The sequence below is a fragment of the Drosophila miranda genome, chromosome 3 (assembly GCF_003369915.1).
Source record: "Drosophila miranda strain MSH22 chromosome 3, D.miranda_PacBio2.1, whole genome shotgun sequence".
Classification (NCBI taxonomy): domain Eukaryota; kingdom Metazoa; phylum Arthropoda; class Insecta; order Diptera; family Drosophilidae; genus Drosophila; species Drosophila miranda.
The window spans coordinates 1,906,358-1,932,465 of NC_046676.1; the positions used below are offsets into that span (position 1 = coordinate 1,906,358).

At 42.5% G+C, this 26,108-nt stretch overlaps 1 protein-coding gene across 6 annotated transcripts in view; it reads left to right on the forward strand.

Moving 5' to 3' along the window:
* The first annotated feature begins 235 nt into the window (after window positions 1-235).
* Window positions 236-26,108, forward strand: part of LOC117188472 (techylectin-5B-like) — a 136,521-nt gene continuing 110,648 nt past the window's right edge. For 2 of the 6 annotated variants that reach the window (XM_033392390.1, XM_033392389.1), the window contains exons 1-2: window positions 236-388; window positions 738-1,104. In XM_033392390.1, coding sequence (XP_033248281.1) covers window positions 770-1,104 — 335 coding nt within the window. In that variant the 5' untranslated portion in view covers window positions 236-388; window positions 738-769. The remainder of the gene's footprint in view (window positions 389-737; window positions 1,105-26,108) is intronic. The other 4 variants (XM_033392385.1, XM_033392387.1, XM_033392388.1 and 1 more) reach the window with 3 other exon arrangements.

Here is a 26,108-nt window from a genome sequence, read left to right on the forward strand (position 1 = left end):
ACATAAACTCATACCACCACAAATTGTATTCAACCATATCATTTGTATGCATATAATACAAAAGCATATTTTAAATACATACATATGTAAGTATCTACATATGTTTCTTATATTAAACTGTGAAGCAACTCTCACTTTCGGATAGAGTAAACGAGTTCCACAATAGCTATCTTAGTGGTGAGTTTCTTGGCATGTTGTAAAGCTGTGCTTTGTGTGTGCTTAGGCAGCTGTATAGCTACTGAGATCTATAACAGAAACAGAAAAGTTTCACCCAATGCTCTAATCGGTTGTGAATTGTTGAATGCCGAAAATATAAGATTTTCTTTTAATGTACATTTACGTTTTTCTTAAAGTAAATAAAATGGATGTATGACTTAATAGTGGTTGTGTATGTCTATTTAATTTCGACAAGATTTTAAATCACCGGATAACGGTTAAAGAGTTGAATATTGAAATTCATTATTAATGCAAATGTGGTCATAAAACAAACAAAAAACACGCAAACGTTTGATTTAAAGAATGGGAGACTGCGAACACTTAGAATCCATATCTAAACTGCATTTACACATATGTATACTACAAATATTAAAGCAAGAAATATTTTTAATATTTTAAGATTTTTAAAATATTTTACTTGGGTAAATTAGTATTTTTTGTAATCCCAGCCAGTCTGAAAATTTGTTGTTGGTCGTTATACAATGCAAAAATTCCATTTACAAAGCTATGAATTATTACAGGTAATAACGGCTCTTTCGTGTGCAAAATACATATGTATATGTATGAATGTGTAGAGATGATACGGTTCGCAGTCATGGTAGCCTTTCTGGTTTATACAAGACGGTATAAATTCATTAGCCGGGCGGCGCTTCCAGTAACGCTACTGTGCATTGGAATCATCATGCACCTTGATATGTTACCGGGAGCACTTGCCGTTAGCAATAGTGCTAGTGGTGCGGCGCGCCCGCTTACAGGAAATGGGAATGCAAATCCGCGATTACCTCGTACAAGTGCCAGTCAACTTAATAGTGGCAACGGAGCCACCACAAGTTTCAAGCTTGCCACAAAATCATTAAATACAACTCGAAATGGAAACCTGCGAACAAGGTAAGGGTTTGTGATTTTGCATTTTCAAATACGTTTGTTGTTGGTATGAACACAGATAAACCTAAAATACAAGGTATGTATATATCTGTGGTCAAAACAAACGATTGCGCCAACAAACCGGTTTTTTGCATTGTGGTTAACTGTAAACCTCTCATGCACACACACCTAGACATACTGCATAAATGTGTACATATGTACGTATTGTACGTAAGTATTCAGACATGTGTTCATGTACATAAATGCATACTCGCCCATGACGATCATATATACATACATATATACATACATATATACATACATACATATACATACATATGTTTATGCATTTTTATGTAGCCTATAAACACATACAATAATATGTGTAACAAAAAAGTAATAGGCAATACGTTCGGCATAAATAATTGAAAAATCTTTACAGTTTTTTATACTCTTTAAGTCACACAAATCTTTTATTTGCAAATAAAATGTAAAACATATTTTAAAGAAGAATAATCCGAGTTTTAACCAAAGTTAAGAGTAGGGAGATGGCAGAGCTGTTGGTTTAATTTCACGCTGCTTGGTAAAAAACCGGTCTGTTGAATGGTGTGGGAATTGGTCAACCCAACTTAGCTACCTACATATGTAGTATTTATGTTCACTTTGTTGAAAGTGAATGTAATGCAAATAACAAATTTAATTGATTTACTATAGGTAGTCTGGAAAAAGCTCAAAAAGAGCACACTTTTTTTTATATAATAATGGTAATATAATGGTGAATTACCAAGAATTACACAGGCCGAACAAATCGAACTTTCTGTTTGCTGCGGGCCTACACCATTTTTTTTACGTTAATATACATATCTAGGCTTTCCTGCTTGATTCCATTGATTTCAAAGATCTATAGTATTATATAGAGCTTTATTGATATTCTATATCAATTATTTTCTATTTCTATTCTATTACTCCCCAGAATTAACAGATTTTCTTTAGCCAAATTTTGTATAGTTTTAAAGTTTAAACGAAATATGTGTTCTAAACCATTGTCAAGATTTTTGTATGTTATAGAATTGGTTGGAGATAATTTGTATTTGGCTTTTTATGCCTTTTACCCAAAAAGTAAAAGGCTATATTAAATTTTTTTTAAATGTACATACATATGTGCGTAAAGCAAGAAGAATACATACATATAAGGAAGATGTTCCGTCCTCAAACAGTATTTACATACAATATTCTTGGCCACCATCAATAGCCGAGTCGATAGCCATGTCAATCTGTTTTGCGTCGAATTAATACAAAAACAATTATACATACATATCTACATTTTTCGACGCCTCCTAAAACTAAAATGAATTATTTTAAAGATCGGATTATCATTTTAGACAGAATAAATAAAGAAAAATCTTTTAGCTTACCTCCAAGCCCAGCTTTCTCTATCTCTTTGGGGAAAAAGAAATGTAAATGAAGTGCGCTTCGTAAACAGCTAGAATATTTGTCATTAGATGGAAAGAGGATAGACAAGATAGTTTATATAAATTATAAAATTGTATATGTGTATATAAAATGGTACCGGGTGAAATGGTACAACGGCACGAGTGACGTACATATGTATGTATGAGCGTAACTCTGAATGAGAAGGAGAATTTTATTCAAAATTCGGCACATTAAGATAATCGACAGCCAGTTCTATTGTCGGCATGGTACAATATTTAATATTGTAGGTTGTTGGTTGTATAGTACAATGTAAAGACAAATTGGTGAATTTCATGACTCTAAATATGTAACTCTTCTTTGTAATGACTTTTTGGAAAGTTTTTTTTTCTGGACGTTGACATGCAATGACTGCATCTTGCAAGAGGCAATGCAATTACTGCACCGTCAAGTGGCCCGTCTGAAATAAGCAGATGGCTGTTACGCGAACATGCAGGAAAGATAGCTGTTAGACTAATATTCGGGGAAAATTAGCAATAAAGTTACTGAGAGAACTAGGCATGCATTCAAAATACAATACCACTAAAATTACTAATTACTAGAAAGGTGTGTAAGGATTAGTGATTTAATAAGAGGAAGAGAATTAGTGGTGGATATAATATGGTAGAGGGAAATATAATCCGAGCATAAGACCCTAAACGGTTCATGCAAGAAATATTACGATCTACAAAGTGGAAGGAACAACGGTATAAAATTTCTAGTCAGTCTAATAGGAATCGTGAAGTTTATGCGGCTCAACAGATCAGGGCTGTCTATGTCACCCCTAATCAAGTTGTGAATAAAAATCACACCAAGCATTTTTCTACGGTTAACTAAGGATGGGAGGTTTACTAATAGCAGTCTGCTAGAGTAAGATGGGAGTCTCACAAAGGGCCCCGCAGAGCAAAGAGTAAAAAGCTTTTCTGTACTGATTCTATACGGTCCTGGTGTACTTTGTACTGAGGGCACCATACACAGGAGCCGTATTCTAAAATCGGACGACTAGCGAGGTACAGAGAGTCTTTATTATAAAGGGGTCGTCAAGTTCCTTTGACCACCTCTTTGTAAACCCAAGCACGCCCATGGCCTTATTTACCATGGTAGAAATGTGTTCGGAAAACTTTAGTTTGGCGTCTAATATAACACCAAGATCATCCACTAGTGTAATTCTCTCAAGAGAACCACCACATAGGGTGTATGGAGCCAACAAGGGGCTAGAACGATGATATGTCATAACTTTGCATTTCGGACCAATCAAAATCCCTAATGAGGTTACTAAGCTTCGCAAATTCGGTTTTACGAAAGCAGGGGACACGTTCGACCGATCCAATACAGTTGGTCCTATAGCTAGCGACACTTCGAAAGTAGGATGGTAGGCGTCTTCACAACATTATGGTCGGATCCGATACAAAGCACAGATCAAGCAATCGACACAAGTAATTTTTCCCATGGTTGACTTGAGACAGGGATAGGTCAAGCAATCCGTCAACAAAGTCATGTCGTGACATGCGCACTAGGTTACTAGACTCGTTTACCGAAGAGTAAGTTGTAAGAGCAAGTTGAAGTCAGCAAGAACTATCATCCGATCTTTATTTGATAGCGAGGAGGATACAGCGGTTAAAGCGGACAAATGCTGCTCATAAATTGAGATATTCGAAGAATGTTGAATATACGAGCAAGTAATGAATATAGCAAAAGCGGGAAGAATCAGTTTTACACATTCCAGTTCCTGTTGAACTTGGACTGTGAAATATTCCGACGTGAAGTTAGAGTCCACTGCAATCAGAACACCTCCAGCATATCGAAACGAACGGTTTTTTCTAAAAGTTGTGTACCGGCCGGCCAAAACCTCGGAACTAAGAATGTCCGGCTTTAACCAGGTTTCGGTAAGCACAGTAACGTGAGAAGCAAATGCAACACTATCCCGGAAAAGAATGCTGTGCTTAGTACGCATGCCTCTAACATTCTGATAAGTTACTAAAAGAGAAGTTCGTTTTTTTGAAAGCAGGACGGGAAGATGAGGAAGTTGAGGATGGCAGAATGGAATGATTTGTAAGAGTTATGGGGGGCCTATTCTTCTTTTTAGCCTTAAACTCCTTCACCACCAAATGCTCCGGCCAAAATCTGGCAGAGCAAATGGTGTCAAATTGAGTTAGGGCGATGCTTACCTTAATCGAGGCTATCTCCCTGGCATAAGAAAAGTTAAATTTCTCCACCTTTAAACCCACGGCTTTTATTTTGCTTTGAATAAAAGCAATTACATCATTAGATGTGAGGTCAGGGGCCAGCCGTGAAACAAAAACTTGTCATTTTGGTGGGACTCTCACCAGTGGTTTAGGCACCACAGGCCTAGTACCTGTGGTGGCAATATCTGGAGGTCCGGAACTTCTGATCACTGGTGGGATCGGAATAGACGGGACAGCAAGCGAGCTTGCGGACACCACGGAAACGGACGCTGCAGACGTACTTGGCTGCACGTTCTCCGAAGCGATGAATTCGGCTACCGAATCTGCATCGCCAGCAGCTGTCTTTGCCCTTGGAGTGGCAAACGAGATCAACTGCTGCACACCGGGAGTGGTCGGAGTCAGTTTTTCGGCGGCGCACGGCTGAGTGACGGTTGGCACTTGCAGATCCCGCGGAGTGACCCTTTTACGCCTCGGAGACTCATTCAGCAGTTGCAGACTGCCAAATTGAGACTCCATGGCTAGGAGCCGATCGTACTGCTTTTTAAAGCCAACAGTCAGCTCCTTAAAGCCCTTCCGCGTCGGCCTCATAAATGCCACCACATCATTCTCCACCGCACGGCATGCCTCGCAACTTTAATGCAACCCTTTACTTTGGCTATAGCATCACTCACGAGGCCAGGAAATCCAGCGCATTTTGCGTGCACTACGCTGTCGCAGAGCCAGCAGGGGACATTCGGCTGATCGTGGGTGATCTGCTTCTTACAAGTTTTTGGCGCAGACCACAGCGTATTTCATTTTTATTATTTATTTATTTCAAAATTTCAAAACAAATTGATATTAGACCAATTAGTAAAAAAGAGAGCAGGGAGGAGAGCGGTTATGGCGAGAGCTACTAAACAGAGAGCGCTATTGCTCAGAAAGTTTAGAGAGCGTGAGAGAAAGAACAGTTGTTTGAGTCTGGATAATATGGAGAGATTGATAGCTAAAGCAAAGGCTTAACAAACGCACAGAATTTATATCAAAAACGAGGGGGAACGTTGTGAGTTGCTGCGGACACCGCAACTCTACAGTTATACCCGATACTAAGTCAGTATGGCTCTCCTCTGGCAGACGCTGCTAATATTAAACGACACGAAAAAGTGCGTGCGAGAGAGACAGAAAATCAGTCTGAGCGTGACGTCGGGCGCTGCGTAGCCAGTGCAAATTGATTTGTTCCTTTTGGCTATAAAAATTATCTGATCTGGTCCAGATTCAGCAATCTGATAGATATAGTCGTTATCTATGATTCTGCGTTTTTAGTTTTCTCAAATGTGCAATATTGTGGATGCAACAGATTTTCGTCCTTTGTGTGGGCGGAAGGGGGTGGGGCGAAATTCTGAGGTATACGTTTTATAGTGAGATCTAACAGAAGTGCGGATACCAAATTTGGTTACTCTAGCCTTAATAGTCTCTGAGATTTGTGGATGCCCCAGATTTTCGTCCTTTGCGGGGGCGGAAGGGGGTGTGGCGAAATTTGGACACGAAACGGTCAAGGTCCGATATCACAGGAGTGTGGATACCAAATTTGGTTGCTCTGGCTCTTATAGGTTCTGAGATCCTTGAACTCATATTTTGCAATTGGCAAAACTGACCATGAAACCTGTGTGTTAGAGAGAGACAGAGCGAGAAAGAATGAAATTGTTTTCTTGATTCTGGCTATAATAATTATACGATCTGGTTGAGATTTTACATTCTAAGACATATAGTCATCCTCTACGATTCTGCGTTTTTGGTTTTATCGTATCTTTAAAAATGTGGATGCCACAGATTTTCGTCCTTTGTGGGGGCGGAAGTGGGCGGGGCGAAGTTTTGAAATATTTTTGTAGCAGTGACATATCACAGAAGTCTGGATCCAAAACCTCGTTGCTCTAGCTCTTATAGTCTTTGAGCACTAGGCGCTGAAGGGGACGGACGGACGGACGGACGGACGGACGGACAGACGGACAGACGGACAGACAGACATGGCTCAATCGACTCGGCTATTGATGCTGATCAAGAATATATATACTTTATGGGGTCGGAAACGATTCCTTCTGGACGTTACACACATCCACTTTTACCACAAATCTAATATACCCCAATACTCATTTTGAGTATAACAAAAATTAAGTTTTTATCTGTAGGTTAAATGGGGATTTTTATCAAAGTTTATTTTGAAAAACACCGGCTGTATTTGAAAAATAAAAGGAAAAGAACAGGAGCGCAAAACAAACACACGTCTGGTCACTACGAGAGAAAACGAACGTTCTCTCATCTATTTCGCCCTCATCTATTTCCACGACCGGAGATCTATCGTTGGGTTGTGTGTCACAGTATGCCACATCTGCGGAGTGTAGCTCTTGGGAACAGTTGTTTGTCGGTGCTACTTGCAAAAGTTAAGGCTTGGGGGCCCTTTGCATGACGTGCCCGCAATGACCTTGCTATCGCATACAGCTACGATGTTCTCAGGCAGTCGGATAATTACTCCGCTATGTCGACAGGAAATATAGTTATTTTCTTACATTTGAGCTTAGGTCCAGTCATTTCGATTACAAATATTATTAATTCTTTGTTAACTAGTGCCCTCACAGACTATTATATTTATTCCTTATACTTATATTTATTTTTATTAATTATTACTTTATTTTTCGGAAAAGTGGTGGCGATCAATATATTTTAGTTAGAAGTTAGAAGGGATTCGTATAGGTGTGAAGCATTAATTTCTTCCTTTCTGCTCATCTTTAACAAATGGTTGACCCTTGCGGTGACGGCGTTAATCTGTGATTTGGTTTTCGTATTGATAGCTATTTGCCTATTGCTAGCGTTTATTAATCCGTTCTTAACCTGTCGCGTTTCTTGTAGGTCGTCGAAGTCCGGTTTCTCTGCAATAACCTTCAGAGCCGTCCCAAGGAGATTTAAACTTCTGGCTTGCCTGTAGTGAACTCCTCCTAACTCCGCCGTCAGTAGATGTCTTGTATCGGTGTCTAGTATTTTCCTCATGTGTTTCTTGAACTTAATGTTCATACTCCGTCCGGTTCGTCGATTATGGGGATGTTGTTCGGCGCAAAGAGGAACTAGCTTGTTCCCTAAGCTCTTATTTGTCTTTACTACTTTCTATCCTATGTCGAAAGTCCTATTTTGTCTGGCTGGGTTATTTCTATCAAGCTGTTCTTGTTAAACGCTCAACACTATATATCCCCAAGGTCGCAGCTTAAATGAACCACTTCAGTGGCTGTCTTTTTTGAGACCGAGTGAATTCTTCGGTTGTACACAATGGTAGCTAGAACAACTAGCTCAACCGTATCATCTACTTCGTGTTAAAGCTTTAAGTAGTGTCGAACTGGTTCTTTAACAAAGGCCGAATATTCTCTGAAATAAAGGCTGCCCCATTGTCATAGTAAATGATTCTGATGTTTGGGAAGATTTTTACCACTTGCAGAATCGGCATTTTCACGTTAGTGATTGCGCGCGAAGATACTTGCTGCGCAATCGCAAACACTGAAATCTTGTCAACCGTAGTGAGGAAATATTTTGCTCCAGTGGAGAATATTGGAGAATATCGCACTTGGCTCTTAGACATATCCTGCAGTTTGCCACTGTTTCTGCCGCGACCATTTTCCATTTTTGGAAAGTAGTTTTAGCGCAGCACCTGGTTCACATTTCTGCCTGCCTTGTGCGCTCGATTGTGCTCTGTGGTTATTATTTCCTTTCACTCTCTATCATTGTTTATATCCGTCACCAGGGTCTTACAATAACGGATATTCGTGTTTGAAAAGGCTTTGACAAGGTAATTTTGCACTAGACGCCAATACTGGCAGGGTGCAATGGAATTGGCATTGATGGATTCAAGAAGTTTGTCGCGACTGACAAAGTCAATCCTATGACGTGTTTTTTGGGGATGTAAAACCGCTTTGAAGGCGTATTTAATACCTTCAGGATTATTTTATTCCTGAAGCGAGCCTTTACTGTGAATTGTAGCTGCGTCTGACCGACTCGGGTTCTCTAAAACATTAATAAAACTGTAAGTTTGTAAAAGGCTGATGGTCTGTGTAAGTGTTTATGTCGCTTTTCCCGTATAGGTAGTGGCGAAGCGTATCTAGTGCCTATAATAAGGCCAATACCTTTTTGGTTGAATTGGTTTAATTCTCTATCTTTCAGGGTACTAGATATCATGGTTATGGGTGTGTGTTTTCTGCGACAGCACCGCCTCGATGCCACTGGATGAGGCATCAGTGGTTAGGTCAAACGGCTGGTTAAAGTCCGGGTAGTGGTGAATGACGTATTCCAACGCCAAAATGGTCTTGCTATTTATGCGAAGTCTTTTATGAAACACCCGTCGTAACTGGCAAGACCCAGGAATAAGGGTTGCTAAAATTCTTGAATGGCATGACTGTATCAGGGCTAGTTCTTGTGACTTCAGTTGACCCAACAAAGAATATTTCTCATGAATAATTGGGATTTTTCTTTTGACACTCTCATGTTGGCGTTATGGAGATTACTGAGTACAGTCTCAGTGTGATTGACATATGCTGCCTCGCTCAACGTACACGTAGCACATCTAGCCGATATGCAAAATTCATTTTTACCTCCGTCTTTTCACGATCGCGTTCAGCTTGCGTGATTTGGTGGAATCGTGATCAAGGGTAGTGTAGTATCTTGCTTTTCCCAGATTCGAAAGTATCATAGAGATACTGGTGTTCAGCTTGCGGAAGTCCATGACCGTTTTTTGCTCGAACCTGAGTCATCGTTTCGTTTGTTTTAAACAATCTACATATATGGATTTGATTCAGTGGATCCTACTGGGAAAGGGTACATTTTGAAGTGGCTCCTCATCTTCGGTCCTTATTGTGGCTACTACAGCCGTATGTGGCAAATGCCTTTATGTGGCTGGACATCATTTTTCGTTTAGCGGCTTGATGTAGTTTTTAACGGCCGCTGTATCTATTAGGAAATTTAATGTTCTGCCTCCTCTGCTAACTGCTAATATTGTTGTTTGTATTGGCCTGTGTCTACTTGTACGAGGTGGGTAACCCTATGCCTGCGCTGGTCAGAGAATCTCTGAGATCAAGTCGGCCTCTTGAATGTAACCTGTTAGTGACTGTTACCAAGAGCTGCCAAGGCAGGTGGGCCTCATTTGGGTTTACCTGTTGCTGTTGGAAGGAGGGGTCCACATCCATCTTTTCAACCATATCCTAGCCACCGGTACCATTTGTGTGCTGGTTGCTCTGATACTTTTCGTTAAGATGCGCCTGTGCGGCTTTTTGTGACGTATTAGTTTTGTTGGTAAGAAGGGTGTTTTTTCTCAACCTCTTCAAAAAATTGTACGATGGTCATGCCACCCTGCAAGAGTGGAGAGTGGCAAGCTCTTGCTTGAGCTCCTGGGCCCCATGGAACTCTGGCAATGTTTTTACCTCAGCTATAGCTTTCTCACAAACTACCGCTCTATCTAAGGTAGACCGCTCGTAGGGCTTGGCCTCGGTTTCCAGAACTATCACTGCCTGCTGCTGGTTAGTTACCATTTTTAGACGCTGCTCAAAGTAAGCCGTTTGAAACTCTAGTACAAAGCTATATCGCATCCATTATTTCTACTCGTTCCTCAGGTCAAAGTTCAATATTCAGACTGAACTGATGAACAATTCTAATAAATGGTCAATGAGATGTCAGTCGTATTTTTGTCGTATGTCAGTTTTTCTCTGCCAAGCTGTGGTCGCAGTTTGTTTATTTTATCGTGAAATTCTTTCCGACCGCCATTTGTATTAATCGCACGACAGTTTTGTTCTGCCAAGCCGTTTCAGCAGTTTGTTGACGTTTGCGTTAAATTCAAATTCTCAAGCACAGATTAGCAGACCGTAACGATTATAATATTTTTTTTTTAAATTAAGGAATAAGATTTATTTGTTGAATTTTTGTTTTAAATTTTTTTTTAATTATTAAAATTAATTTAAATGATAAAAATTAAAAAATAATTGTTATATATAAATTTTTATATAAAAATGAACAAATACAAATTATTTTCAATTTTTATTTATGATGGGGTGTCGAGTATGACAGTTGAGCTCGGGTCTTCTTCCTCTTCTATTGTCGGGTTTATGCATTTTACAGTGAATGTCTTAGGACGTTTCGTTTAATTGAATTGAGCAATTATAAATTTTGATAATATTATTTCCTTCTATAGTGATCTCTTTATTTAGGCAATTTTGGTTTAATTTGGTACTTGGAAGATTCCATGTTACTAAAATGTTTGGTTCTATATAATTTACTTGAATGTTCTTATATGTTTTTGTATAAGGGCATTTTGCGGGTTTCTGTTCTATGATGCCATTTATGCAATCGTCTTTTTTTATTTGTCTAGTGTCTTTATTGAATACATTATTATTAACAACATAATATTTTTCAGATGTTATTTCTGTTAAAATATTATTGTTTTCATCTAGATAGGGAATTATTTTGTATAATGGGGTGTTAATGCTTTCGCTTGGAATATTGGAAACTATTAATATTTCATTGGAATCTACTTTTAACCATGTTGAAGTTTTGATGTGTAATATTTTCTCAGAATTTATATGTTTCAGGTTATCTTGTTTTAATAGGTTTTTAGGTTGAATATACCAAGTCTAGATAGTCTAGACCCAGCTCTATATCTTCAACGTATTCTGTGAAGTGTTGGAGGTTAAATATCAAAATTTCTAATTGTTGATTTCTATTTTTCTCTTCGTTTAAATTATTTATGGCCTCAAGTCCTTTGTTTATCGTTTCTATTACTAAGTTTAATTCATTGGTTTGGATACTGTTTTTGGCTAGACTGTCTATTTTGTTTTCTAGTTCTTTCCTATCTTCCTTGTCCAATGTTCCAAATAAGTATTTATAAGCTGTACCGACTATGTTTATTAGTCCTCTTTTACTGCGTTAAGCTATTTTCAGCCCGTTTATTTCCCTTGTGAGCTTATCTACTAAATATTGTATTTGAATTACTTCTTTGAAATTGTTAGCTTTTTATAATAGGCTTGCATAAGTTTCCTCAGTTTTTGTTATGTTTACTGTAAGGTAGTGATATTCGTAATTAGTTGGTATGTTTATTGTACCAGTATTGAATATGAAATATCCATACGGTGATTTTATTGGGTTAATATCGACGTTTTGTCCATTCGTCAATAGAATCGCGAACATGAGGATGATCATTGATCTAATCAGGTTGCGGTTCATTATTCCCGTTATTATTATTATTACTATTATTAGTTTTCTTTTTCTGCCCCTATTCTTTTCTTCATAATGGTTTTCGTCTACCTGTCTAATTTCGCCTGTCCTTTTGAAAGGGTTCGTTACTTTCGACTATCTATCTCATTATTTATACGATTTTTTTTTCAATTGAGTGATTTTATTCACTTTGTTCAATTGTGTGTCATATTCGGGTGTGCCTGCATAAATGAATATTTTGGCTGGTGTCCTATTCGTTGTATTATCTTAGCCATCTTTGTCGGCTTTGATTTTAATAGGTTTGCCCATCTCGCTAAAAACTTTCATGACGGCTCTTTTAGTCTCTAACCAATCACGACCTTTTACTTCTACTAGAGTGGCTAACTTAGAGTATACATATAGGAACTGTTGGCTACCGACCATGTAGAAATCCATTACGTATTTCTCTCGGATGTTCAATATTTCCGGTGTGGTTTCGAATGCCAACTTCGTATTTCTATGCTCTGTTTGGCAATATTACAAGTGGGACATTCGTTTATGATATTCTGAATTAATTTCTGGTAATCCGGGTAATAATATTTTCCCTTAAACCAATTGACTGTTTTCTCTATCCCTGGGTAGAGTAAGCCTTTATGATTCTTTAATATGGTTTCTTTAAATTCAGAGTAATTTTGAATATCTATAAGTTTAGTGCTTGATTTAATATCTTTGGTTATATTGTTAGAGTTAATGATTTCTAAATAAGCCTTTTTGAAAGGAAGGAAATCTCTTTCATTATGAAAGTATAATGCACTCTTTTTGGTGCACAGATATTCCTTTATTATATCCTTTGCTAAGGTGTTAGTCATTTCTTTATATGTGACCTTGATAATTAGCTTGTGGAAATAGCGAATGGTTTCTACCTTATCTTCATTGCCTTTTATTAACTCAATTTGCCGATTGTAATAGTTAATTGGTCTATCCATGATGGCAATGTGATTGAGATTGTCTTCCTGTGCGCTATGTACAGTTGCACCAACGCTATTGAAAGCTTATCCAAGAAGATTTTCATTAATCTTTACCCTTGATAAGGCATCCGCTACGTGATTTTCCTTGCCTGGTAGATATTTTATTTTAAAATTAAACTCATTCAGTTTTATTTTCCACCTTTGTAATTTCATATTAGGCTCCTTGAGGTTTTCAACCAAATCAAGGGTTTATGATCGCTTTGTATCTCGAATGTTCTGCCGGATAGGTATGAACGGAAATACTTGGTTGCCCATACGATCGCAAATAATTCCTTTTCGGTGACTGAATAGTTTATTTCATGTTCATTTAAGGTTCTGCTTGCGTAGCACTTGGTTTGTGTTCTTGTGAAAAAACCGCTCCCAATGCTATGTTACTAGCGTCGGTTGTTACCGTGAACATTTTGTCAAATTCTGGGAACGCAAAGATAGGGTCTGAGGTGATGACTACTTTTAGTCTCTCAAATGCCTCGACGTACTTTTCTTCCTTGGTGTTTATGACAGCTCCTTTCTTTAGTTTGAGTGTCATGGGCTTTGATATGTTTGCAATGTTAGGAATGAATTTCAGACCTAGGTTAGGTTAGGTTAAGGCGGTAGCCGGGAGGGGGGGATGTGAGCCTGCCGCCCCCGAGCTCACTTGGACCTATAGAAGGTCCGTTGTGTTGCCGCATGGGCATGTGCCTCTTCTCGTTGCCTGAACCGTGAGAGCAGACTACTGCAGGTTAAGGGCAGTCCCATCAGGTGGCTTGGATGTATTTGGACAAGGTCCCTGGTTTGATTTCGGACAGGCCCGAAATATCCGTGAGGAAAGCGGCCCCGAGAATACGAAGACGACGATTTCCAAGGGCTGGGCAATGGCAGAAGAAGTGGAGGACCGATTCCTCCTCCTCCTCGTCGCGACAACTCCTGCAGAAGTCGTTATGAGGGATTGACAGTCTGGAGGCATGAGTGCCGATCTGCCAGTGTCCCGTAATGGCTCGAGTAACTGCAGAGCACTGTGCTCTGCTGAGTCTATACAGCTCTGCTGAGCGCTTCTTCGATCGATATGGCCATATCAATCTTGAGACTTTACAGGAGACGGTTTGCTGCCATCTCCTATTGGCATTTTGCTCGAACAATTCGTGCGTTAGGAGCCTGCACGTAGCTAAGAGCATCGCTACCTGCTCCCTCTCCGATAGGAGAGGGATCGTAGTACCCTGCCTGGCTAGCTCGTCGGCGGCGTCGTTCCCCTCGATGTCCCTGTGGCCGGGGACCCATATAAGGAAGAGATCCAACTGCTCTGCGATCTCGTGCAGAGACCTGCGGCAGTCATTAACAGTCGCTGAGTTCGACGATATTGAGCCTAGAGCTTTAATAGCCGCTTGGCTGTCCGAGAAAACGCACACTAAGTGCGTGTCTAGACGTAGTTTGGAGACTATAGAAATGGCCTCCTTGATGGCTTCAATCTCCGCTTGGAACACACTACAGTGGTCCGGGAGCCTGAAGCAATAACTGATTTCCAGCTCGCTGCAGTAGACTCCGCCTCCCACGCGGCCGTCTAGCTTTGAGCCATCAGTGTAGAAGTGGACCGCATTTGCAGGTCCTGGTTCGCCCATCTCCCAGTCCTCCCTAGGTGGGATTGATACCTGGAAGGGCGTCGAGAGGTGATCACTAGGAATACAGTAATCTGTCCTCTCTGGTAATTGCGGGAGTCTCATCAGGAGTCCCGAGTGCCCAACCGCGGACGCCTTCCACAGTCTGGCTTCTCTCATTCTGAGGGCAGAAAGTGTTGCCACCTTCTTTCCCATGAGGTCTACAGGGAGGAGGTCCAGCACAGTATCCAGGGCTTCCCCTGGAGTAGTGCGAAGCCCGCCAGTGATGCATAGCTCTGCCATGCGTTGAACTCTGCTGAGTTTATTGAGGCATGTCCTTCTGTCTAAGGCTGGCCACCATACCACCACTCCATAGAGCATGATTGGGCGTATGATGGCGGTGTAGAGCCACCGGACTATATAGGGGGTCATTCCCCATTTTAGTCCGATGGCTTTCCTGCAAGTATAGAGGGCCACTGTGGCTTTCTTTACTCTGTCCTCTATGCTCAATTTCCAGTCGAGCTTTCTGTCGAGGATTAGGCCAAGATACTAGAAAACTAGCGCTTACCCACATAGTCTAGGGGGAATCAGTACCGGAACCTTGTGCTTCCTAGTGAAAAACACCAGTTCCGTTTTAGACGGGTTGACGCCTAACCCGCATTTGTCTGCCCATTTCGACATTTTCGTGAGAGTACTTGTCATGCACTCACACAACGGCTGCGGAAATTTTCCGGAGAGTGCTATAGTAACATCGTCCGCATACGCCACCACACGGCAGCCACCCCCCTCTATCTCCCGCAGCAGTGTGTTCACTGCCACGTTCCATAGGAGGGGCGGGAGGACTCCGCCCTGCGGTGTGCCTCTGCAGACGAATCTGGTGCATGTTGACGTCCCCAGTGATGCCTCAACCGTCCTGCATTGCAGCATCTGATCGATCAGGCTCACCGTCCTGGAGTCAACCCCTAGATCCGTCAGTGCGCCCGTGATGGCGGTCGGAAGGATGTTGTTAAAAGCGCCTTCTATGTCGAGGAAGGCTACGAGGGTGTACTCCTTAAAGTTAAGGGACGCTTCGATGATCGATGTGATCGAGTGTAGGGCCGTTTCGGTGGATCTTCCCTTCCGATAGGCATGCTGGGAGTCTGAGATCAGACTGGACGGAATAGACGCTGTGAGATGCAGCCCCAGGAGCCGTTCCATCGCCTTTAGAAGAAAAGACGATAGACTAATGGGCCTGAAGTCTTTTGGGGCAGTGTGCGAGGGCTTGCCTGCCTTGGGTATGAATACGACTTTGGTCTGAAGCCAGGTGTCAGGAATGCACCCGTGGGAAAAGATTCCCTCGTAAATTATTTTGAGCCAGTTAATGGCTTTAAGTCCCGCGTGAATCAGTTGGGCAAGGAAAATGCCGTCTGGGCCCGCGGATTTGTAAGGTTTAAAACTTCTGATCGCCCAGGAGATGTTCTCCCGGCTTAGCAGGCTCATGGGCATTTGAGACGACAGAAGGAGGCGCGAAGTAGTTGGGTCTGTTTTCATCGCAGCCAGGGAAGTGAGTATTTAGGAGAAGATTTAGCGATTCATCGCTGGACGTAGTCCACGACTGGTCGGTGTTCTTCAAGTAGCCCAGGGTGGTTGTTGTCTTCGAGAGAACTCTGCGCAAGCGCGAGGCTTCTGAGTTACTCTCGATTTCGCTGCAGAACTTACGCCAGGAGGCGCTTTTGGCTTTTCTAAGTTCTTTGTTGTAGATTGACAGACTGGCCTTGTATTCGGCCCAGTTTTGCTCAACGTTCTCAGCCTTAGCTTTATTGAAGAGTCTCCGGGAGGCTTTCCGGAGTTCATCCAGTTTCGGATTCCACCATTCAGGTTTCCTCCGGCCTCTGTTCTTGAAAGAGGGGCATGCTTTGTCGAGCGCCTTATTGCAGGCGTCGGTAAAGATCTTAAGAAGACGAGTCGTGGCCTCCGTGGAGAACTCCTCCTCAGATGGGGGCTCAGGGAGAACACGACAGAGGTAATCAGAGTACCGAGTCCAGTTTGTCCGCCTGATGTTTCGGAATCGGACTGGCTTCGGTACTGAGAAGGAGAAGACAGTTTCCACGTACCTGTGGTCCGAGAAGGAGTGCTCTTCCAGGACCCTCCAGGATACAATGTTACGCTGTATCTCATGAGAGGCATGCGTGAGGTCCAGGACCTCCTTGCGGTTTTTAATGATAAAGGTGGGATCACTACCCCGGTTTAATAAGACCATCTGAGTGGTCAGTAAGTAACTGAAAAGGTACTCACCCCTTTCGTTTGTGTCAGTGCTTCCCCACTGACAGTGATGTGCATTGGCGTCGCAGCCCACAATTGGGCCGATGTCTTTGGCCGAGCAGTCTGCGATTAGAGCCCGGAGAGGCGCGTGTGGAGGGGGGTCTGGTTGATCATGCCCCATGTATGCGGAGCAGATCCTCAGTGAGCGCTCCTGGCCTTCGGGGCTCACTGTGGTGTGGTCTTCATTGCTGAAATTTGGGAGGAAAAATAAGTGCAACTCTCTTTTTGCAAGAATGCAGGTACGACTTTTACCTGCGGTTTCAGCTACGTATAGCTTCTAATCAGAGGTTCTCAGACCGGAGACCCTGTTTCCGAGGATCCAGGGCTCCTGAATGAGGACTATGTCGGCTCCACCCTTGGCCAGGTGGAGCAGTAGAGCAGCGCATGCTGCCTTACAATGGTGGCGGTTTATCTGCAGGATCGTCAGTGACATTCCTGAGTCTCACCTCCACCATTGTTGATTCTAGATCGCTGTCGGGGGAATCTGGCTCCTCCCCGACAACGATATGGCTGAGATCTCTGGCTAGGTCGCACTCGTCGAACGTGTAGTCGTCCAGGATGTCGTCCGACATCATGGACGCCGCATCCGACGCCGGGTTGTCTTCCTCGCACGAGGCCCCCTCTTTCGGGATCTTCGGCAGCTCCGGTTCTGGCTCGACCTCCGCTTGCCTGCCCTTTCGATCCGACTTATAGGTGGTAATGGTGACCTTTTTGTATCCGTAGTCGACCACACCGTCCGTTTTGGCGAGGGGCTCTAGCGACTCCTCATTTAGGACGAGGATAATCTGGCGCCTCTGCCCCTGGATGTCCTCTACCTTGGCCACCTTCCAATCGGCTGTGGGAAGGTGGGGGTTGCAGACCTGCAGAAGCCTGAGGATTTTCTCAGGTTCTGCAGGTTTTGCCGAGACCCATGCTCTGGCTCTCGGACGGCTGGGAACATCCTCCCATCTCACGGCCTCCAGTTTCGCCCCTGGGTAGACCTCTTTCAGAGCAGCCACCGCCTTCATGTAGAGGGCCGCAGAGCGAGCGTCTTGGCAGGCGATGGCTTTCACCTTGCCTTGATGCCACCCTGCGTCCTCACACTTTGGCGGTGGTCCGCCGTTCTCCTCCAGTTCCAGTAGGAACCGGTCCTGGAGCTCGGTCTCCACCAGCTGCCACTTATCGCGAGGGACATGGCCGTCCTCGGCGCCCCTGTCCAGGACGCCGATCAGGGTCTTGCCCCTCGCCACCTCAGCGAACGACCGGTTCGTGGGGTGGGTCTTCACCCGCTTGGCTTGCTCGGCTTGGCCTGGCTGGTTAGCGGGGTCCTCCGCTGAGCGTTGCCGCTTGTTGGGGGCCTTGGCTGCGCCCTTTCCGGCTTTGGCTGGCTGGAAGAGTGGCAGGATTGAGGAGGCCCACAGCCTGTGCTCCTTTACTTCTGCCGACGCCCTAAACTTCGGGTCCTCGTTAGACAGGATGAAAGCCGCTCGTCTCCTGTCCTGGTACGACGGCTTTCCTCCCCGTGGTGCAGATACGCTGCTCGCCGGGGCCCCCATGGGTTCCTCGGTCCCGGTGCGCTTACCAGCCGCGATTACGCTCTGCTTGGCAGCCACCCCGGTCTCCGGTTCGCCCTTGGAGCCACCCGACTTGGAAGGACCCGATTGGCTTTTCGGGCCCCCCCTCGCTGCGGCCGCTGCCTGAAGACGTTGGACCGACTCAGTCTCCTTCCCCGTCTTACTTGGACCTGTTTTCCCAGGCGCTAGTACAGAGGGATTGGCTTGTCCCTCCGGTACTTTAAGAGGAGTACCGAGCTCCTTTGCGGTGTTTTTATTTTGTATTTTTGATATATCTGGCAATTTTGATCCCACGAGTAGGCGGGAAGGGGTTGGTCACCCGAGGCATAGCCCGCTTGCCCCGGGAAGCCTAATTTAAACTGGAGGTCGGCAGGTATCCAGAGTCCGCATATTAGTGACCGGGCACCCCCCCGGCCATGCATCCCTCGGCATATAACAGTGTCACCTTGGATTGGGGTAATTTCACTGAGAGTTTTCTTCTCTCCGCCCGACTACCATTCGCCAGCATCCTGGCAGAGACATGACCGTGCCAGGACCTGTTTCCAGCCGCCCTCACGAGGAGAGTGTAGTCGCACTTCAACCGGTGTGTACAGTTACGGCGGGTGACGGTTCGCTCGCAACCCTCTGTGTTCTGGGTGGTGTGGGACGCAGGCCTCACCGGCTATTACTAACCGGAGCGGCTGCGCCTCAGTTCCGAGTTCACAGTTGTGCGAGCCGACCCGTCATCCGTTTGTCCCCCTGTAGCACCCGATGGCTGACGGCCCGAGACCTAAGAATGACTTTATTTGTTTAGTCGTTTCCGGTATTGGGAATTTGACTATGGCAGAGATTTTGCCTGGACTTGGTACTATTCCATCAGTAGTGACTACATGACCTAGGAATTCAGTTTCCTTTTTCATGAATTCACATTTATCCATTTGTAACTTCAAGTTGGCGTCTCTCAACTTTCCAAATACTCTTCTTAGTGATAACAGGTGTTCTTCCAATGAGGTGGAGAATATAATGATGTCATCTAAGTATACGAAGCAATCCTTGAAGATTAACTCTTCCAGCAGATTGTTTATACATCTTTGGAAGGTAGCGGGGGCAGTGGTTAGCCCAAAAGGCATACGAGTGAACTCGTAATGTCCATGCTTAGTGGAGAACGCAGTTTTTGGGATTGAGCTAGGTTCCATGGGTATTTGATGGAAATCTTTTGCTAAATCGATTGTCGTGAAATACTGACATTTACCTAGTTTGTCTAGGATTTCATCCATTCTTGGAGTTGGTAACATGTACTTAATTGTTATTTTATTTAGACTTCTATAGTCTACTACCATTCGTTTTTTTTTGCTTTCCTGAAGCGTCTATCTTTTTTGGAAGAATTCGACTTTCGAATTATTCCCTGCCTCATCATATCTTTGATTTGCTGGTTTACCTCCTGATCGTGTATCTGGGCATACTTGTATGGTCGTCTGTAGACCGGGTCTTCATGTTGAGTTCTGATTTCGAGCTTGATTGTACTTGTGAAAGTCAAATTGTCACCTTTTCTGTATGCACATCTTTAAACTCATATAAGACCTTTTTCAATGCCTCCCTTTCTTCGTCGTTTAAATGATCTAATCTTAATTGATTACCTTCCCTTAATTCATTGTCTAGAGCGGAAGCGAAGTATTGATCTCCCTCTGGAGATGGGTCGAGGCACTTATGTGCGATCTTCCCTTCTTTTGTAGAGAGATCAGTGCACTTCTGTGCGGTCTTGCCGGCTTCAATAGCTTCTCCACCCTGAATGATTGGGTACGACCTAGGTGCTAATGTTACAGTTTCATTTCTGTAATCGATGACGGCTTTACTTGCCATCAAGTATTCTCTTCCTAATAAAATATCATAATTTTCGGTAAAGTTGTGAATGTAGAACTTTTGTTCGGACGGACATGTTTTTTTAGCATTCCTCCTTATACTTTAAGTTAAACGGACAGGTCCATTGATGGTATGAACTGTAAGGTTATCGTCTTTTATCTCGGAATCTGATCCTGAGTCAGCGATACACCTCAATATAATTTTATTAATAGTAATGTTTATATAGGGTCCTCCTCGGTTTCGTCCGAGGCGGTTTGATGAAAATTTACGTCCATTTTCATTTTCCCACTCTGGCTTTCTCTCATTCTTTTAGTAGGTTGGTTGGGTCTACTCCCACTAGCTTGGTTTTGAGATATTTGTTGATTGAATGGATTCTGAGCCCTACCTTGATTCAAGGAATTTTGATTTTAATTTGTTCGATTAGTCTGACCTGTTCTAGATGAATTCTGAGTTTGGTTGTGATAATTAGTATTATTATAATTTGGATAATAGTTTCCAACATTTTTTCAATTTGATTGGGACGATTTCGATTGATCTTTATTTGTATTTGAATCTGTCGTAATAGTTTCATACAATCCTTCTTCTTGCGCTGCCTTCTTAAGATTAGTCAATGTAGAAATATCTTTTCTAGCTAATGTCATGAACATTCTATCTAGGAGTTTTCGTATAATAACATCTTTTATTGTATTGTTTAAAGCATTTCTATAAATCATATTGTTTTCTGGTATATTTTCTAAATTTAGCTTATTGTTTATTAATAGAGCCTTTACTTCTAATTGAACTCGTTGATCAGCGCCGTCTTTAGTTCGAGCCACGTGTTGGGTTGTATCATTTGAGATATTCGCTGGGCCTCTCCTGTTAGTTGAATCTCGGTCACTCCAAATAGAATTCTTTGTTGGCGAAGATCTTTAGTCGGATATAAACTGCATACATATTCGATTCGGTTGATAAACAAACTCAACTGTCCAGATGAACCATCAAAGGCAGGTATTTGTCGACAGCAGTGCCTGGTTAAAGTGGATCTCACTCAATGTTTGTGGTGGTCGCGCCATGGTGTAGTTGTTTGTGTTGATTATGTTTTGGTTTGTTTTTCAGTAGTTTTGAACTTATTTTGGTTTACTTGTAAGTTTTTAGATTTTTGTCTTTCGTGTTTCACTGTTTTGGTGATTCACTATTTCAGCTCACTTCAGTTCACTTATTTTTAGTTTGCAAATCGTACATGCTCGTAGCACATAGGTTCTTTGACGGATTTCACAATTTAATTTTAACGATTCCGGGATTACGTGATCACAGTAGTTTAAAAAAATTACGCAAGCTGATCATTACCGAAATATAGGAGTTAATTTTAAACGAAATCCTACCGACTGCAACAGTTAAATATCCGCAACACGATTTTAAGTTTTTAAAGAAGATTTTATTTCACAACTTAAATCTTTATGACACAAGATTTATAATGAATTCCCCGACTTAACTTTATGTCTGCTTTTCTCAAACGGAACTGATTTCTCTATTGTTGGCTAGTTTCCATGAGCCCTTCTCTCGACTCTGGCTTCGGGTGCTGCTTTCCTCGGCTGCATCTTCGTGTCGGTGGCGTACGTGCCTGGACCGATGTTTGGGGATGCGTCGGCTTTTGATCAAAGGCATCCGCTGCTGGCGATCGGTGTTGCATTACATGAGGGAGCTAGGAATGTGATACTCCTTGGTTTTATGACTAGCTCTGATTGGTCTTCATGAGTTGCATGATTCTAACGGATCGATTTCTTGAGGATGGCGTGATTCTTGCGTTGATGAATCAATGGGGTCCATTGTTTACATTAGTGGACTCTAGCTGGAGTGTGGGAAGAATAAGTTATTGATTCTTCGGTGGTGTCCTGTTACTTTTGTGGATGGGGTAGGTGAATTGGACATAAACATAATGTGTATGTGAAGTGGAGACTTTTGGATATGTCACTGTGTATATACATATATTAGGCGCTTATTTTTATTGGCGGAAAAAAAATGTCGGAATCAAAAGTCTCAGGGTCTAAAAATGTTCCTTTTGTTGTAATACAATAAAATATAAAGTTTCAGCCCGATTCGACCACGTCTAGAGGTGCCGACTTGAGGTCAATGTTCAAAAATACGATATTTGTCCAATAGTTCCTATGGCAGCTATACAATATATCGCTCTGATCGGATTGAATTTGAGCTTTGATACAACTGCTTTGATACAACTGTCTCCAACTCTGGACAACTTGACGGCGAAACATTCCGCCTAGAGAACCTATTAGACATAAGACTCTTATACCTCCCATGCGGACATCACACCAGCGAAATACATTTGCGCGCAGCATTTGAGTCATGTGCCGAAGCTACACTCTTTGCCAGATTTAAAGATTCCTGGAAAACTATTGAACAAAACAAGTTTAAGTTTGGTGTGACTGATCAGTACGTTGCAACGCATTTAAATGTCAGAAGAAATGCTATAATTAACTAATGTCAAGTTGAATTGAGAAAACTCATACGCGTACTAATTACTTTGAATTGTTAGAGTTAACTCAAATTTGTTTATAATTGGTTCCGAGAGGTAATTTTTTCGACTCCCTGGATCAATGCACCATCCACGCTGGATGTAGAAGGCGAGAGAAGTTTAAGTTAACAACTTATAAAAAACCAAGACGAGAAATATATGCGCGACTTTTCTATTTTTATACCCGATACTCAAAATGAGTATTGGGGTATATTAGATTTGTGGTGATTTCTTTGGTAACCCTAATATAGAGAGCTTGGGAATAAGCAGAGCATGGTTCACGGAATCAAATACCTTGCTAAAGTCCGTACAAATTAAATCCGTCTGCAAACCACTTTGAAAGCCACGGTGGATTAAGTTACAGAACTCAAGAAGGTTAGTCGATGTTGCACGATGGCTGAAAAAATCGGGTTGCGACGGATATTTCAAGCTGCAGCAGAGATGTTGCAGTTGCCGGTTGTCCAGGAACTCAAGAAGCTTTAGGATGGCGGATAGCCTTGCGATACCACGATAGTATTCAATATTTGATCTTGAACGTATTTTTTGAAGCGAAATTCCATTCTCATTCAAAATTACTGGGAGACAATACTTTTCCAAAAAGAGGTTGAAGAGAAAGGTCAAGGGTTGGCAAAGGGACTGGCACAGTATTTTAAAATAGACCAGTATTCTGGATCAGCATCAATAGCCGAGTCGATTGAGCCCTGTCTGTCTGTCCGTCCGTCCGTCTGTCCGTCCCTATAAGCGCCTAGTGCTCAAAGACTATAAGAGCTAGAGCAACGATGTTTTAGATCCAGACATCTGTGATATGTCACTGCTACAAGAATATTTCAAAACTTCGCCCTGCCCACTTCCACCCCCAAAAAGGACGAAAATCTGTGGCATTCACAATTTGTAAGATACGAGAAAACCAAAAATGCAGAATCGTAGAGAATGACCATATCTTTTAGAATGCAGAATCTGAATTGGATCGTATCATTATTATAGCCAGAATGCAGAATAAAATTTCATTTTTTCTCGCCCTATCTCTCTCTAACACACACGTATCATAGCCGGTTTTGCTTAGCGTAAAACATTAGCGCCTAGAGAGCGCCTCTCAGAGACTTTTAGAGCTAGGGCAACCAAATTTTTGATCCACTCTCCTGTGATATCGGACCTTGACGAGTTAGTTTCAAAATGTCGCCACACCCCCTTCCGCCCCCGCAAAGCACGAAAATCTGGGGCATCCAAAAATCTCAGAGACTATTAAGGCTAGAGTTACCAAATTTGGTATCCATACTCCTGTTAGATCTCACTGTTGCAAGTTTATTTCGAAATTTCGCCCACCCTCCTCCGCCCCGACAAAGGACGAAAATCTTTGGCTTCCACAATATTAAAGATACGAGAAAACTAACAATCATAGAGAATGACCGTATCTATGAGACTGCTGAATCTGGATCAGATCGGTTCATGATAGCCAAAAGGAACAAATTAATTTGCAGTAGCTACGCAGAGCTCGACGGCATGTTCAGACACGTTCTCTGTCTCTCCCGCACGCACACATTGTCGCTCAATGTAGCCATACGTACTATGTATCGGGTATAAATGTAGAGTTGCGGTCTCCGCAGCAACTCACAACGTTCCCCTGGTTTCGGTTAACATTAGCTGTTGAATCTGGACTTTCAATTTATATGCGAAATGTACAGCTATAAAGAATTGAAAGACTTGCATACATTTATGGTATTTATCAGATGAAAATTTTGCATTTGCATTGTTTGACGATAAAGTTACTTTCATGGAGAAACGAGAAATGGCGAAGCAACTCTTGTCACTTTATGACGACATCATGATGTCAAAACTTCTGCAAAACTCAAAATTTTTAAAGAAATTAATTTACCAACGTTTATTACAAAGGGACTTTCTGGTTTTGTGATACCTACTTCAGCTAAATTTTTGGATCGGTTTATGATTTCCAAACGTGTTTTAACTGAAGATTCTTCAGAATGGCATAGTAATGAAGATTTCCAAAACGCTTGAAATATATTAAAACATTTAAAAGTGGTTAGTGATATGTGTTGTAAACTTATGCAAACTATAACCAAAAACTAGGCAATTCAGAATTTTCTAAACGTCATAAAAGAATAGTCAATATCCCCTGAATTATAAAAATGCTTTAATATAATTGTGGAGATAATGTTTTTTATCCCCAATCGGCCGACTAATTATTTCGAATTAAATAAAACTCGGCGCAGAAATAAAATTACGATATGTTCTTTAATGCGTGACATCCAAATTGCAAGTGTGGCTTGCCTGCCCTTTACATTGCCGCTCCGATCGCTAAGCGCAGCTTCGCTCGGCCGACGTCGGTAGGCAGACGCAAAGCGGAGATAGCGAAGAGCGAGCTGGCAGAGAGCGTTTAGCAGGGCAAGCAAGCGCAAAGCTTTAACAAACAAATGAGTGACATAGACATAAGTAACAAACAAAATAAGCGGCCGAGGGCCAAGAATTAGGTGCTATTTGGCAAGCAGCTAATCGGCTGGGTTCTGCTCCGAACATTCACCCCCCGTTGGAAGGCAAAGGCTTTCAACAGATCCATCCTGAAGGGGCAGAACCGCTATTTTTCCAACGGCCCTCTTGAAGATGCTGGCTTGGGCGCAGCTGGCGGCTACGCTGGGATGATCGTCGAACGCAGCAATCGGCGCTTCTTTACGAAGGCGGCTTGTCGTGATTACGTCTTGATCATCGGGAACCTCTGTAATTGCATAGAATGGCAGGAAATTTGGCAATGTAGAAATTGTTGAAAGTTGAATTTCATTTAGCGTGGATATGTAGGTTTTTAATATATGGAAAAGTTCGCGCTGCAGTTCCTGATTCTCCGATCGCAGTTTTTCCACTTGCACCTGGCACTCGAGCAGCTGCTTCCTGCATTGCTGCTCTAAGTTTTGGTACTCCAGCGTTGTGGGTCGAAAATCGTCAATAGAGATGCACGAGGAATTTTCAAAAGCGGCTAAAGCTGCACGCTTATTCTCCGAGCTATCAATGCTTCCTGATACTATCCAACCAAGTTTAGTCTCCTGCAATGTTGGCAATTGGGCTGATAGTCGAGTCTGTCCGACGCACATTAAATCGAAGAACAAACCAGAACCTATCAACAGATCGATACGTTGGGGCTTGGAGAAATTAGGATCAGCTAGTTTTAGATTATTCGGCATTGGCCAATCCTTTGCGTCTACGCCGAAGTTAGGCTGCATTTCCGTAATTGAGTTGGTGACAATTGCAGCGAAGGAAGCTCGATAGCTTGCGTCCTGGGATTGTACAACTATATGTACAGACTTGCTCGAACGTAGAATGGAATCTCCGATTCCAGAGATGTGAACATAAGACGAGCGATGATCCAACTGCAACTG